Source organism: Neofelis nebulosa, chromosome 9 (assembly GCF_028018385.1).
Source record: "Neofelis nebulosa isolate mNeoNeb1 chromosome 9, mNeoNeb1.pri, whole genome shotgun sequence".
NCBI classification, from domain to species: Eukaryota; Metazoa; Chordata; class Mammalia; order Carnivora; family Felidae; genus Neofelis; species Neofelis nebulosa.
Genome location: NC_080790.1, coordinates 119,112,839 through 119,129,275, shown reverse-complemented (window position 1 = coordinate 119,129,275; position 16,437 = coordinate 119,112,839). Strand labels below are relative to the sequence as shown.

The 16,437-nt window shown below is 48.0% G+C and overlaps 2 protein-coding genes across 5 annotated transcripts in view; one reads left to right on the top strand and one right to left on the bottom strand.

Moving 5' to 3' along the window:
* Positions 1–11,639, top strand: part of SAMHD1 (SAM and HD domain containing deoxynucleoside triphosphate triphosphohydrolase 1) — a 58,972-nt gene extending 47,333 nt beyond the window's left edge. For 3 of the 4 annotated variants that reach the window (XM_058685538.1, XM_058685540.1, XM_058685539.1), the window contains one exon: positions 491–2,673. In XM_058685538.1, coding sequence (XP_058541521.1) covers positions 491–625 — 135 coding nt within the window. In that variant the 3' untranslated portion in view covers positions 626–2,673. Of the gene's footprint in view, positions 1–490; positions 2,674–9,965; positions 10,572–10,946 lie in introns of those variants that run through there. The other variant, XR_009248977.1, reaches the window with a different exon arrangement.
* On the bottom strand, positions 3,484–15,847 carry TLDC2 (TBC/LysM-associated domain containing 2). The gene is made up of 6 exons (XM_058685541.1): positions 15,265–15,847; positions 13,876–14,025; positions 13,243–13,395; positions 10,401–10,496; positions 5,314–5,387; positions 3,484–4,263 (listed from the first exon to the last, which is right to left on the bottom strand). The coding sequence occupies exons 1-6, from the start codon at positions 15,295–15,297 to the stop codon at positions 4,074–4,076; spliced, it is 696 nt and encodes a 231-aa protein (XP_058541524.1). The 5' UTR covers positions 15,298–15,847; the 3' UTR covers positions 3,484–4,073.
* Between the last annotated feature and the right edge of the window lie 590 nt (positions 15,848–16,437).

Here is a 16,437-nt window from a genome sequence, read left to right as displayed (position 1 = left end):
GCTGTCAGCACAGAGCCTGACTTAGGGCTCAAACTCATGGACTGCAAGATCATGACCTGAGCTGAAGTAGGACACTTAGACACCCTTCCCCCTTTTGGGCCTCTTGTAGACAAGGACCATCTACTGCAGAGGAGAGTAAGCAAGAGAGGAGCAGGGACCCAGTGAAGTCCCTCTTTCCTGGAAAAACCAAGTTTGTGTTTCATGAAAGTGTATGAAGGGAGAGGGTCATAGAATGGGGGAGTGTGTTGCTTTTGGTCATCTTTGAAAAGAATAGGTCTGTTAGCTTTTTCTACAAAGGCTCTTCCCTGCTTAGGACTGTGGTGTTTCTAATTGGACCTAAGCACAGGGCATATATATAATTTGGGGTTTCCCAAGAGTACATTCGTCTAGAAGCAATCTGTCTGCAAGACAAGGATATGTGTACCTGAGGATTTCCTCAAAATTATGAAAACTGGATTTTATTTGTTCCTGGTTTTTCTTTTCTTGACAGGATAGTGATGTTGTGGCCCCACTTATAACACCTCGAAAAGAGGAGTGGAAGAACGCGGATTCAGCCCAGAGCCCAGATCACTTACAAAAAGTGTCCAAATTTAAAACCCGGCTTTTTCCAGATGACTCTGTGTGAATGTTTGCAACCGATAGTTTACATAAAGTCCTCTTCCCCATCCCCCAACAGTATTAGCTAATTTAGGAAGTTCGGTCATGAACTCTACAAATTTGTGACAACGAGTGCTTTTTACATTTTGAATGTACGCCCATGCTGAAGCTAAGTAATTTTTATCCGAAGAAACAAAAAGGTGTTAGACAGCTCTGGCTGTACATGCTATATGGAAAGCATGACCTTGCCTATTTTAACATTAACTAAAGCCTCTCTTCTTTGTAGTCTATTCTCTTAGAATAATATTTTTTTTATGTACTCTGAACTCTTATGACATAATGATTGTTTTTTGGTTTTTTTTTTAAAGTTTGGAAATGAGATAAAGTGCACATTGAAGTATGAAGTTGGGATTGTCATAAACAGCCATGGTTAAGAACAAAACATAAAATCCTAGCCCCTTGAGGAGGTACCCATCACCTTGAATTTGAGGAAAATTCTTCTTAAGTGATCTAAATATTAGTGAAAGACCTTCCCTCACCCTTTTAGCCAGGTTGGACTAGACAGTAGATGAGGGTGACAAGTGAGTTCCACCTCTTGGGTGAGAGTCCTGATTAATTTATTAGAAATATCTGAGGGCTCTGGCCCCCTCTGAAATGGGACATAAGACTGCCTCTCAGGAGACCCCTACCCCTAGTGGCAGAGGGATTCCCCCAAACCAGGCTGTTCTCTGGGTCAGTTGCATGCAGCTCCAGACCCGGGCAGTTTCTTCGTCCTGATTACTCACTACCGATGTCCCGAGGTCTTTTTCACGATCACTGCTCAGCCTGGAAAAGGCTCCCCTCCAGCCTTCTCTCTGAATTTCCCTTGTGAGCTGATCAAAGGTTGTCACAGGAGCCTTTCTGAGGGCTACTCAGAGCTGGGACTTTGTTGTTGCTGGCTCGATGTGCATGTTATGAATTTCAGAGCAAAGACTGAGCTGCTTGGGATGAGATGAGTGATTATCCCCAGAATTCCAGGTCCCCCTTTGTAGCCCAGTATACCCCACGCTCGTTCTTTACCTCCTGTGCACCACTGTGGTTGAGCGAGTCTGTGCAGAGGGCACCCATCCCCACCTCCATGTACACACAATTGCCAGTTCTGCAGAAATTCACCAGGAGTAAAATCTGGAGTTAGAGCCAATGCTGGTGGTAGCCAGAGGGTCCTGTAGATGCAGGGCAGTGGGGAATGGGAGTCAAAGTCCTTAACATCTTATGCTATGACACTCCCTTACAAAAGCCTCCATGGCAGCCTGGGATCGGGGGGCCAGCCCTGGCTCCGGGCAAGAGTACAGCACTTAGAGTGCTGTAACCTTCCGCTCTGTAACCAGGTTCTGTTCTGTTGACCCTAGGGTGAAAAGTATTAGGAATGTCTGCCATTCTGTATTACCACCACCACCCTCCTCCACCCCCCAGCAGATGATCAGGAGTTGACCCTCATTCATAGGAGAATAATTAAAACCCTTCCCACCTCCTCCACCATAGTGCTGTGTAGGTGGGGATATGCGGACATGTGGGCTCCTAGAAGCACAAGTGAAATCAGCCCTGGTACTGGGTCACATCTGTTTTGGCCAAGGTACCCCTAAAACATTCAGTGGGGGAGAACTATAGGGCTCAGACTTAGTGTATCCAGATCCAAGGTCAAGAATGTAATGTTTTTCTGCTAAGATTGTTTTATTTCTGCAACTCTTACCTTTAAATCATTGTGGTTTACTCTGGAATTTTTTAGTTTCAATATTGTATCATTTTGCTGAGAAATAACTTGAATCTATTTTGTTTGCATCCTTTACATACAAATCAGCTGCACTTTATGCTCTTTGCAACTGTTTTAATTATCATAACCATGTGCCATTTACAAGGCTAAATTTTTCTTAAGAAGCGCCTTCACTATTTGTATAAAAACTGAGGTTTTAACAACTTAACCTCTAGAGTTACTGAACTTTTGTCACCTTGAGAATGTTAAGTAAGAACTGCAAGTTTAAATGACTGGTTACTTCATTTGGGTGAGGGAAACAGATGCAATAAAGCTTCACGAATGTATCTTCATCTTGAAACCAAAGGTGTTTTCCTTCATGACATTCTCTTATGTGCCCAGTTTGGACCCTTTTGTACGAAGGAAATATGTCTAGGAATCTACCCAAATGTTTCAACACTGTGTTGGGTTTGCAAGAGAGGGGATGATATTTAACAGGGCTTATGTCATCTGGTTTTCTGGCAGAAGGGAGAAATATGGATGTTTCTTCTTTTTTTTTTTTTTTTAATCTTTATTTTTGAGAGAGACAGACAGAGTGCGCGTGGGGGAGGGCCAGAGAGAGACGGAGACACAGAATCCAAAGCAGGCTCCAGCCTCTGAGCTGTTAGCACAGAGCCAGAAGCAAGGCTCAAACCCACAAACGGTGAGACCGTGACCTGAGCTGAAGTCGGACGTTTAACCAGCTGAGCCACCCAGGTGCCCCTGGATGTTTCTTCATTTACTGAGCTCTTGGGACAAGAAACGTATCTTTTCTCCTTTTTCACCTGCCCCAGAGATTCAACTTCTTTATCCACATAGGCATATTGTTCATTTGCTGCTTTCCCATCTTCCTCATGAAATTAGAGACTTGCAAGCACCTGGCACACTGACGGCAGGCAGAAAGCCCTCAATGTTCTAGAAAAAGGAACGTGCTACTGGAGTCTTTATTAGTTTCACCAGTTGAGCCCAGGTGTCTGTGGTTTGACAATATAAGTTAAAATAATTTCTAAAGCATACAGAATAGAATCCCATTTTTGTAAGATGTATATATCCATTGCCTAGAATGTTCGTGATTTGGGGGTGGTTGAATTGTAGGCAGTTGTAATTAAAAAAAAAAATTTAATGTCTGTTTATTTTTGAGAGAGAGAGGGAGACAGAGTGTGAGTGGGGGAGGGGCAGAGAATCTGAAGCAGGCTCCAGGCTCTGAGCCTCCGGGCTGTCGACATAGAGCCCGATTCGGGGCTCAAACTCATGAAACCATGAGATCATGACCTGAGCTAAAGTCGACGCTTAACTGGCTGAGCTACCCAGGCGCCCTAGGCAGTTTTAACTTTTTAAATGTCTTCTGGTTTTTCTACAATAAATATGTATTAATTATATAATCTCTAAAAAGAAATTTCAGGGGGCACCTGGGTGGCTCAGTCGGTGGAACATGCAACTCTTGATCTCGGGGTTGTGAGTTTGAACCCTGTGATGGGCATGGAGCCTTCCTAATAAATACATAAAAAGAAATTTCATGAGGGACTTTGTGCTGCTCAGATGAGATGTGAGTGCATTTGACTCTTTCAGAGTCACACCCCCAGGAGAATATTGCTTGTTTCCATGACCGTCTTGGGTCCCCAGACCACAGGGAGGTTTGCTTACAACCACAGTCATCCAGGCTTCAGAGAAAATGGGCAGCCCTCTATAAGGAGGGTCTAGATGGCATTCATGAGCAAGTGTGAGCACTTGTTGCTTCAGGAAGCTTCCCACGATGGGGGCATCCGCTCAGGACCCAGGCCTCCAGTTCCTTGATGCAGAACTGCTCTCGCCGGGCCAACACCTCATTGTTGAAGGTTGCACAGGGGTGGCTTCCGCCGTGATACAAGTCTCCATCCAACCACAGTCCAAACTGGCCACTAAAAAGAAGAGGAAAATCTTGGCATGGCTCACTCCTGGAGGTTGACCTTCCAGATCCTCACCATCAGCCTTTGGCCACACCATGACCACAGCTCTGTTTTGACTATCTCATCTTCCCTTAAGCCGATTTATCCAGAATTGTTGGGAACTCCACATGTTGTTCCCCATAGGGCTTAGAGCTTTTTTTTTTTTTTTACAGTTAAGTTATTTTAATAAACATATACAGTGGTATAACCATCGCCACAGTCCGGGTTTAGAACATGTGGAACATTTTAAAGATGGTAATGCTTAACCAAAGGAGTGAATCTTAAGGCCTGGACTCAACTCCCAAAACACATCAGAAAGCATTCGTTCTGATCCCCTCATTTGACAGCAAACCAGGCCGGGGCTGGAAAGTGGATTGCCGATTGCAAATCGGCAATGGCTGGTGTGTTCTTCTCCAAACTGGCTTGGGGGGGGAGGGGGGGGGTGCCTCTTCAGGCAGTTGGGAGAGCAAAGAATTTGCCTGCTACTAATCCGACAATGCTCTCATCTTTGCCCCCAGGGTAAGATTTTACTCTGCCTGAACGTGGAGTTCTCACCAGGGGTAAGACTAACGTTTTCTTCCTAACCCATTCATCCCCCTCAGCATGCACACACACACCCACGCACGCACGCTGGCTTCCTGGGCAGACGCCTGCCTTCCCCCGATGAGTTATGTTCCCTGAGATTATGGGGCTGACAGGCACATGTAAGGCTCACCTATCCCTGGACTCCAGCCTCATCCGAGCATGTGGAATGCTGTTCCCCAAATCACATACATTCAGACTAGGCTGTCACCGACTATAAACACATGCCATTCTTTCCTCTCGGTGTTTACTTAAAGTAGGTTTGACGGGTTTGGCTGGGAGACTGGGCAGCACCTGGGAAGTGTTGAAGGGAGAGGCCTGGAAGTTAACCACCAGCCTTATTTTGTCTGGGGCAGCCTTGCCCGGTATTCCCGGATGGGAGAGGGACCAGAACACAGACTACCCCAAGACTCCAGAGTCGGGGAAGACTGAGACACGCACCTGCCACTGCCCATCATCAGTGAATCCAAGTCTCCTTTCACAAAGAAAGAATTCCTTCCTGTCCACTTGAAGACCTGGGGTGACAGGAAATGCTAGGTTACTGGAAGAGTCCTGCCCTTGCAGTTTGACTCCACACCACTGGGGGGCAGTCGTTCCATCGTGGACGGAACAGAACATCCAGGCCCAAGCCCCAACTAAACAATAGGAAGTACCCCTGGCCCCTAGACTCTTGAGATTTCTTTACATTTTTCCCCAAGGGGGCTCACCTCCTTTTGCCTTCCAGTCTGAATTCCCACAACCCAAAGCCCGTCTGTTCTAGGGCAGACCAGAACTCTCTGAAGCATCCTATTTCCAAATGGAGAGAGGAGGGGGAAGGTCCAGATCAGGAGTTGGGCCCTGATCCTGCCATCAACTGTTTGCTCATCTCTCACTGCAGCCTGCCCTGTGCTGCCTCACACTCCCGTTCCTCAGCAAGTCTTGTGGGCCCCACCCCAAAGAGACACCCAGACTACTCCCATTTCTGTCCTGTCCTTCTACACTCTTGCCCACCCAATCCACACCACAGTCACTCCTCACTCACTCACAGCCTCCTAAAGCATCCCTGCTTCCCACAGTCACCCGCCCACAACCTATCTTCACACAGAAATGTGATCAGATAGTATTCCTCTGCCTAAAGCCTCCAAGGGCTGCCCATTGCAATGGGAATAAAATCCAACTCCTGGCTAGAGCTGACAGCCCAGGTTTCAGCAGGATATCCTTTCAGCAGGATAGCAGATCCCTGCTTTCCTCTCTGACCTCTTCTCCCCCTTATTGACCACACTTCAGCTACCCTTGCCTTGCTGTCCCTGGGATACCCAGAGCTATTCCTGCTTTACGACCTTCACACTTGCTGACCCCTCTACTGAGAATGCTCTTCCCCCAGATCCTTAATTGGCCCACTTCTCATCTTTCAGACCAAATGTCATCCCAGAGAAGTTTCCTGGATCACCCTGTCTAAAGTAGCCCTTCCTCCCACACCCTGTGTCCTTTTCCTCAGCATTGACCACCCTTTGAGATGACCCTCTCCATATGCCAATGTGCCAATGCCTGCCCCACTAACATGTAAGCTCTGTGAGGGCTGTCTTGATTCCCAGCAGTATTCCCAAGACATGACATAGATATCTGTTGAATGAATGAATTATTCAAGAGTCAATTTGGCTAATAAAAATATTTTTAGAGGGCCACAAAGGTATAGCATATTACGGCCTGAAATTAGTTGTTCAAAATATTCTATGAGCAACCAAAGGGTTTTTAGCAAGCAAATAGATTAATAAAAATAAGCGTGGGCTCAGAAGAGGTGAGAATTTAATATTAACAAGTGACCATGAGAAGACAGAACCATTCAATTCCTCCTCTACTTTCATCGAAGAATGTGACCTTCAGACGTGAGGGAGTAAGATAAACATTGTGACAGAAGAAACTAAGACCATGTTCATGGGCTGTTTGGAATCACCATCAAGGAGCCACTGGGAATTCATAAAGAACACAAGAGGTGCCAAACGACCAAAGGTAGGTAAAGATTACCCAGGTTTTAAAAAAACGGGATTCCATGGCAGGAGACTGTGAAGACAGCCCCTGTAAAAAAAATTCATTTCATTCAACAAAATTTTTAAAGCATTTAGTACCAGGCACTGTTTTATGTTCTGGGTAAAATGGTGACTATAATAGACAGAATTTCTTGCCCTCACGGGACTCCCATTCTAGCAGGCAGGGGCAGGTAAGTAAGTAAAATATGCTAGGTGGTGACAAATGCTAAGGATAAAAAAGTAGATAAGGACAAAAAAGGGTTTCCAAGGAATAGAATGTTGTAAATTTAAATTAGTTGGTCACAGAGGGCCTCTCTGTGATAGTGACATTTGAGCAGAATCCTAAAGGAGGTGAGAGCTGAGCCATGTGGTGATCCAGTAGAAGGCAAGCTAGGCAGAACAGCATGTGCAAAGGCCCTGAGGTGGGAGCAGGCCTGCATGTTTAAGGACCAGCTCAGAGCTCACTGTGGCTAGAGCAGAGTGAGGGAAAGGAAAAACAGCAAGAAACAACATAAGAGAGAGGCCAGAAAATGTAGGACTTACAGGTTATTATAAAGACTTCAGCTTTTCTCCAAGAAAGGAAGCCATTGGCAGGTTGAAGCCAAGGAGTGACATGCTCTGACTTACCTTTTTAAAAGGAACACTCTAGGTATTGTGATGACTGAAGTGGAAGCAGAGAGACCTGTTAGGAGGCTATAGCAGGAACAAAGACAAGTAACGATGGTGGCTTGAACCAGGTGACAGCAAAGGACATGGTGAGAAGTGGTGGGTTCTGAATACAGACAGAGAAGGCAGAGCCATCAGGATTCATTGACAGCTCAGACGTAGGATGTGACAGAGAGGAGTCAAGGACTCAAAAATTTTTGGTCTCAGTAGCAGAAAACATGGAGGTGCCATTAACTTCACTGGGGAAGCTGGCAGGACGAGTTGATTTTAGCGGGAAAGTCAGGGGCTCGGTTTTGGACAGGTGAGGCTCGCAATGCCATGTCGGAGGTCCAAGCAGAAATGCTGGGTACTAGTTGGATATTTGTCAGTTTGGAGTCCAGGGGCAGAAGCCATCAGTACGTGGATGGCATGGAAAGCAGTGAGAATGGACGAGACGTTGAAAGAAACAAGGGTAGACAAGAGTCAAGAACCAAAAACTGAGTTCTGGGCCCCTGTGATGTTGAAAGGTTTGGGAGAGGAGGAGCCAGCAGAGGATTCTGCCAAGGAGTTATCAGTGCAACAGGAGGAAAATCCTAGAACTTTAGAATTCTAGCATGTGAATACAGGAAGGCAAGTAGTAATTAGAATCCAGCATGGGTTTACTGTGAACTGCAGACCCCTTTCCTGTTTCCTGGAAAGAGTACCAGGCTGGCTGATAGAGGCAATGCAACAGATAGAGTGTGTTTTGCCTTCAGCAAGGAGTCCAGACCTCCTTGTGACCTACTTGTCATGTGATCAAATAATCACTGAGTATATGTGTAGGTTCTCGGTCCATTCATGGGAGGAGAGATCTCTAACAGCAAACAAAAACACTTGGAACTGGTTCTTTATCCATTGAACAAATATTTCATGAGGGCATGCTATGCCAACGCAGAGGGCTATGCCCCCCCTCACACTCTGACCCCCTACCCATTCGCCTATTGTGTTCCTAAACGGGCATTGCCTTCTTTCCAATTACTGCGCCTTTGCGCGTGCTCCAAGAAGACTTTTCCCTATGCCCTCCATCACCTGGTGATCTTCTGTTTGTCCATCAAGACGCGATGCAAGAAGCTCCTCCTCTGGGAAGTCTCCTTTGATCTCCCCACCTTCACTTCATCCATGTGCTTCTCCTTGGGGTGTCTTCCACAGCACTGATCACTCTAGATTGTACTCGTCTCTCCTCTGCAAGCCTGAGAGCATCTCAGGGCAGGGAACTTCGGACATTTAGGAGGTAGTGTAGTGCTGTGGCTGAGTTTCAAGCTCCGGGGCCTGTTCCTGCATCGCATCCTCACTACCGACTGGCTGTGTGAGGTTGAGCAAGTGACTCAACCTCTCTGTGCCTCAGTTTCCTCAACTGCAAGATGGTGCTGAGAATAGTATGTACCTCACAGGTATGTTGTCAATCGAATGCACGAATTTGTGAAATGAGATTAGAAACTAATCTGGGCTGACAGCTCAGAGCCTGGAGCCTGCTTCGGATTCTGTGTCTCCTTTTCTCTCTGCCTCTCCGCCACTCGCACTCTGCTTCTCTCTCTCTCTCTCTCTCTCAAAAATAAATGAACATTAAAAAAAAATTTTTTTTAGGGTAGCGTCGTCTTTCATGCCAGGCATGCAGTGCTAAGTAGTTTTGTTCACTAAATAGCCCAGAGATGGAAAAGCTTTAGATGGGAGGGGTTGGGGACAATTCCCCTTCCTCCTTCAAAAGCCCTGCTCTCTGGCAGCAAGTGCCATATGACAACACCAGTCATCTTGTCTCTGCCAGTCACCCACCTCCTCGTCACTAGTCACCATTAATTAGAGGCATGAGCTCTGGCTCACCATCCTCTCCTCCTTCCTAATTTCTGCCTTTGTCTTTGGTGAACTTTGCCATCCACACGGACCCATCCCATGGCTGCCCTCAGCTCCTCTCCTCTTCCTCTCAAGGGCTTTTCTTATACCCACCTCAGCCACTGTCCCTTACGGTCACAGCCAGGAGCCTTACCAGTCTGTTTCCAACGTCCCTCGCTCTGTGTCTTATATTCCAACACATTGTCCCACTTGTGTCATTGCCCCAAGTCTCTGACCTCAAGGCCACTTCTCATCTGTTGTTTTCATCTTTGCCTCATTGTCCTTCAGCCTCCCTGGCTTCCCTTCCCCAACGGATCCTGTAGGTTCTGTGGTCCATTTTGTATTTTCACTCCCTTCAACTTCTGCTTCCCTCTCTCCCTCTGTCAAACCAGCTTGGCCAAAGTCCCATCCTGGATGAGCCCTCCCAAGGACTCTGTCCATGCCTCAACCCGAGGACCTGAATGCAGCTGGAGGAAAACACGTGCCCAAGTGACTGGCTTGCCTTTACACTGACACTCCCCACCTCCAGTTAACGCCACGTAGCTGTCCTTATGCTTGTCTGGTTCTCTCTCACAGGCCTCCCTCTCCACTCCTGTGATGACAATTTGATACTTTCTCTCTGCTCAACCTTCACACTTCTCCATCCTCACTCTTAGTTGATGACCTCACCCCACACTTCATAAGAAGACTGAAGTCATCGGATGTGTCTGTCTTCATCTTCCTACCTGTACACCCACAGATCTACCTGCACTTGGACCCATCTTGTCTTTGCAGCCTGCATCTGGTGAGCAACACGCCTCTTCCTCTCTGAGCCAGTCCGTGGCTGCCAGGGATCTACTGAGCCCTTTTAAGAAATGAAATTGGGCAACACACTGCCCACCACTGCCTTCTGGGAAAGATAGATGGATACCAGGCATCCCAGCATAGGGAACAGATCTGGGAGCCAGTAGGACCCCAGGATCTTTGTCATAAGTCCTCCTTCCCCCCTCTCTAGAAGGTTGGGAATATTACCTTCAGCTGTGGGGAGAAGGAGAAGAGGAATGTCTCTCCAGTACCATAGAAGCCTTTGCTGAGTCGAAGAGCCGAGGAGGAGAAGGCCCCAAACATCTGGAAAGCAGAAGAGCTTGATGTTGCAGCTGGAAGGGAGTGGAGGTCCTCTGGCAGCCCCGCTCTCTAGGCTTGGTAATATAGGCTCATCCTAGTAGGGCCCCTGGGGAGCCTGGGACAGAGCTGGGGGATGGAGAGGGCCCCAGAGCCCATCAGTGTGTCCCTTCCCTTAACACTCCCCAAGGAAGAGCCCTTGCTGGTGTCCTCCTCCTTTTTCTTAAATGTACTTATTTTGTATAACCAATCCTTGTAGAAAAGTATTAGAAGTTATAGACAAGCAGAAAGAGAATATGAAGCCATCCCAAATCCCCCTCTGCTCCCCAGGATAACTATTCTTAACATTTTTGTGCATTTCCTCCCAGCATCTGTTTAATACCAGTGTGCGTATTCTTATACAGAAAACCAGATCCTATAGTACATCTGGTGTTTTTTTTTTTTTTTTTTTTTTAGTTTTATTTATTTAGGTAATTTCTACACCCAACGTGGGATATGAACTCACGGCCCTGATATCGAGAGTCACATGCTCTTTCAAATGAGCGAACCGGGCACCCTGTACATTGTTTTGTAAGCTGCCTCCCCCCTTCACTTTTCTTCACAAAAGTCCAAACATCCAAAAAAAGTAAAAGTCCGGCACAGAATACCCTCCATGAGGATTTAAAACTGTAAATGTGTTTGCCATATTTGCTTTCTCTCTCCTTATATTTTTTTGGTGTCCTGTTTGAAATTGCAGGTATTATAACCTTTTACCCTTAAATAGTTCAGCTCCAAGAATGGGGACCTTCTCATGTATAACCACAACACTATCATCTCACCTAATAAAATTAACAGCAATTTCATAATATTATCTAGTATCCAGTTCATAATACATTTTCTCCACTGGCCCAAGAGTGCCTTTCATATCCTGCTTTACAAACAAAAACTTGGGGGGCACCTGGGTGGCTCAGTCGGTTGGGCGTCCGACTTCGGTTCAGGCCATGATCTCGCGGTTCGTGGGTTCAAGCCCCACGTCAGGCCTTGTGCTGACAGCTTGGAGCCTGGAGCCTGCTTCAGATTCTGTGTCTCCCTCTCTCTCTGCCCCTCTCCGCTTGCACTCTGTGTGTGTGTCTCTCTCTGTGTCAAAAATAAATAAACATTTATGGGGTGTCTGGGTGGCTCAGTCGGTTAAGTGGCCGATTTCGGCTCAGGTCATGATCTCACGGTTCGTGAGTTCAAGCCCCGCGTCAGGCTCTGTGCTGATAGCTCGGAGCCTGGAGCCTGCTTCGGATTCTGTGTCTCCCTCTCTCTCTGCTCCTCCCCCATTCGCGCTCTGTCTCTCTCTGCCTTTCAAAAATGAATAAATGTTATAAATAAATAAATAAACATTTAAAAAAATTTTTAAACAAAAACTTGAGGGGTGCCTGAGTGACTCAGTTGGTTAGGCGTCCGACTCTTGATTTCAGCTCAGGGCATGATCTCACAGTTCATGAGCTCAAGCCCTGCATCGGGCTTATGGCAACACAGAACCTGCTTGGGATTCTCTCTCTCCCTCTCTCTGCCCCTCCCCTACTTGCTCTCTCTCTCTGTCTCTGTCTCTCTCTCTCTCTCTCAAAAACAAACAAACAAACAAACAAACAAACTTGGGGCACCTGGCTGGCTCAATGGGTGGAGCACGCAGCTCTTGATCTCAGGGTTGTGAGTTCAAGCCCCACATTGGGCATAGAGATTACTTAAAAAATAAAAATAAAAAATCTTAAAAAATAAAAAAATGAAAACAAAACCTTAACACTTTTAATAGCTATGACTCTACATCATTTTTCTTACCAGCCCTTGGCAATATTTCACTATGTAGCGGGACCATAGCTCACTTAGCCATTTTCCCCTTGTGGAATAGTCGGTGGACTGCAGGTTTTCACTCTCATACACTGTGTTGAGGGGCAGAGGCAGGATCATTGGGAGGCAGCCATGGGGAGTAGGTTTTGACTTAACATAAGGAACCACTTCCTCCTAGTCACTGGCATTCAGCCAAGGGGCTCCATCCTGAAGAAGTGAGCTCTCTGGCCTTGAGGTGGAAAGTCCTGGACCAGCATCTTGAGGATTAGGAACTCCTGCCTACGTGAGGGTCCTCAGAGACCCATGAGATCCCTCCCAGCTCTAACATGTTCCTTCCACAGAAGAGCAGTTGAAACCAGCTTTTTCCTCTCCACTACCCCGTCTAGAGAGCCTGCCAGAAATCCCCTCTTGGTGAGACCACCTGGATTTGAGACAGCGCCCTCCCCAGGTCCCTGCTGTGAAATGCAGGCGCTTCCTGTGGCTGCCTCCTCACTGGCCGGCTTTCTCTCTTAGCCCCTCTAATCCATTCTCCCACCCGCAGGGGGATGTTTTCAAAGCGTAAATGGATCATTAAGGCATAGATACCCCACTTAAAATGTCTTCCTAGTTATTTGCTTAACTCCTGACCCTGCCTCCCTATTAGGCCTGTAGCTCCAAGAGGGCTGGAACCACTTCTGTCCTGACCTTGGTCTAGTCCGTGTTTAAGGTGGCACAGAGAAGGTGCTTAGTATACACGTGTTGAAGGGATGAATTAGGGAATGAAGGGGGGAAGGAATGGCTCTGAGCAATGTAGGTGTCACTGTCATCATCAGTGTCCATTATAAGTGACTTGGGCTATCACCTCTGCCTCTAGCCCCTGAGGCTGCCCTGGGGCAGGGCCCACTGTGTGTGGTTGGGCACCCCCAGAACTTCAAGTTGGGGCCCTGGCCCAGCTCACCTGCCCGTCCTGGTCCCTCAGCACCAGCAGCACTGGCCCACTGTGGCCTTCCATCTGCCTGTAAAGGCTCCGCAGGCTGAAGCCATTTCTCGACGTACAGAAGGCCAGGCTCCAGGAATGTCCGGTGACTCTTGGGGGGAGGTGGAGGCTGAGCTAGAGACAGGGCTGGAGGTGAGCGATGGATCCACGTCCTGCCCCGCGCCTCCCGCCATATCTCTGGTACTCCACTCACACGGGCATGGTGCTTTACAGGTTACAGAGGAGTTTACTGTTTCCAAGGGCTCATTACCAGCCTTCCGAGAGAGGGATTATTATTCCCATTTTACGGTTGAGGAAAATGAGGCTCAGGGAGGTGAAGCAAGTTGCCTAAAGCCCACGCAGGGAGTAAGTGGCAAAGCCAAGATTTGAACCAAGGTCAGGTCTCCCTCGGTGCCCTCTCCCTTTGGTCACCTTGGTCTCTAGAGGCTGGAGAATAGATGAGACGCTGAACCCCTTCCCCTAATGCACCCTACCTCATCCTTCCACTCCCATCCCAGCTTTGGGACATAGTGGGAGTGACCCCAGGTGTCCCTGGACCTGGCTGGGGTAGAGCAGGAGGGTGAGACCCTCAGGCTCCTTGCACTGTGCCCGAACCTGCCTCATCTCCGAGGTTCCTAGAACCTGGCTGGCTTCTGCCAGCTGGGGCTCCACAGGATCTTCAGGAACAGGAGCTGAGAATGGGGCCGGGGCTGTCTCCTCTTCCTCACCCTCGTCCACAGACACAGCGTCCTCCACCCGACTGGGCTGTGAAGACACAAAGAGCCCTGGTGAGTCGAGGGACAAGGAGACACCAGCTTCCATGTCTCCGGAGCCCGAGAGTTTCAGCTGCCTCATCACCCCTGCCCAGGGCTCTGCAACCGGCAGCCCAGCCAGAGAAGGCTGGTGCCCATGACAGACAAGTCTGCCCCTGCCCGTGTCCAGCTTCTGCCCTGGCCCCTGCCTGCCGAAGGTCAGAGGTACGTGTGCCCATCTGATGTGGCCATGGGTGCTATGGTTTTCTGCATGCTCCAGATCCAGAGGATCAAGTTCTAAGCTCAGGGGCAGGAAAGAAGCGCTGGTGGCAGCCCAGCCTGGCCCTGGGAGCTACATCTGTGTGCGTCTGCACGTGGAATAATAATCCTAACACCGCCAATACTGATAGTGGCTGATATTGATCAGCACACACTGGGTGAAGTGCTTTTGCTGTGCATGACCTCCCTGTATTTTTCCCAAGAATCCTAAGAAGAAGGTACTCCTTACTGCCCTTATGTTACAAAGAAAGAAAATAAGGGTCAGAGGTTCCCTGTCAGCCGGGGAGACAATGCGTGTAGTAGGTGAGTAAGTGCGTGCGGGTTTGTGTGAGATGTGCGCTCGTCCGCGTGAATGGGTGCATTGGCTCCACATAGACCTGTGTGGGCAAAGCAGTGTGAGGAGATGTTGAGTAACCGTGTGTGTTTACCTGTCAATGTGTTTGTGAGTCGGGATTGTATCAATATGTGTGTGTGTGTCAGTGTGGATGTGTGTGGGTTTATGCATTCATTCAGTTACGCTTCCACTCTGTACCGGAGTGTACGTTGGAGCGTGTGCGTGTATGTGGGTGTGTAAACGTGTACGTGTGCGTGTGTAAAGGTGTGCCTGCACACGGTGGCTTGGGGGAATTTTTGTAAGAAGAAGAGGCCTCCTTGAGGATGAGAAATGACCAGGACGCTGCTTTGCTATTCCCCAAGTTCAGGCCTGGGGAGCAGGTCCTAGCTGGGTGGGGCTTCTGGACAGAGCTCCATCTGGCTGGAGACAGCCGTCTGTGCTCCTTAGGGTCTCCGGACCAGGGGGTGGGTATCAAGGCCCCTGGTTCCTGAGCTCTGAACTCGGGGCCAGCTGAGGAGGGACTTGGAAGGGGGACACATCACACCTGCCTCCACTGCTAGCCCAGATCCCATCCCGCCAGAGATCTGGCCTCCCGCACCTTTGCTGACCTAACCCCCCAGCCCAAGCTGGGCCCCTTACCAGCCGTGTGTAACGCCAGCGGAGACCTTTCATTCTCCTGTCCGAGCCCAGCCGCTGGCAGTAAGAGTCCTTAGCCGTCACAGGGGAGAAAGCACTGCTGGGAGAGGCCTAGAGGTGAGAGGGAGAGGCCTGGGGCACACCCTGCTAGCTTCAGGCCACCCAGCTGCCCTTTGCTCCCTCTCACCTGTCACTCCCAGGATGAATTGTCGCTGGGTGGGTCTATGAGGTCAGCTACCCTCGGCATTCAAGGCCTCACTTGCAGTTTGTGACTAACACACATTAACCATACATGGTAAATTCTAGCTGTGATTCCCTTCCTCCTCCCTGCCCTTCTGGCAGCTTGGCCTAGGGATTATGGCCCTTTGGGCAGATGCTTGAGCTCCAGGCTGGGGGTCTGGAACTTCTGGTTCTCTTTCTGACCTTGGTTAAGTCCCTTGTACCCTTGGGCTTCGGTTGTCCCACATGAAACATATTGGACCAGATTATCTCAGAGACCCTCCCAATACTGACTGCCAGGTACTCTCAAAGCCAATGAGTATATCAGAACAGATGCTCGAAAGGAGCCAACCCTAAACCAGAAGAACAAATCTTGAAAAACAAAAAACAGGGGCGCCTAGGTGGCTCAGTTGGTTAAGTGTCCAACTTCTGCTTAGGTCGTGATCTCACGGTTCATGAGTTTGAGCCCTGCGTCGGGCTCTGTGCAGAGCCCGGAGCCTGCTTGGAATTCTGTGTCTTCCTCTCTCTGCCCCTCTCCCACTTGCACACTGTCTCTCTCTCCCTCTCTCTCAAAAATAAACATTAAAAAGATTTTTTAAATAGATACATTTTTAAAAAATCTTCATTTTTCTAATTTAAAAAGACATGTTAATTATAGACATTTTGAGGAATCTAGAAAAGAATAAAGCAAAATACAAAAATATTCATAATTTCATCTCTCAGGGATACACTCTCTACCCTTAAGGTATTTTCCCCATCTTTTTCATTTATTTAATATACATATATATACACACTTTCATAAATACATCATACCATGTATAATTTTATGAAGTGGCTTTTCCACTTAACAAATGAGAATTTTCCAATGACATTCAGTACCTCTTGAACACACGATTTTTAATGGTTACATATTATTTTATCATAGGATACATATCATTCATTCCTCAACTGTTGGAC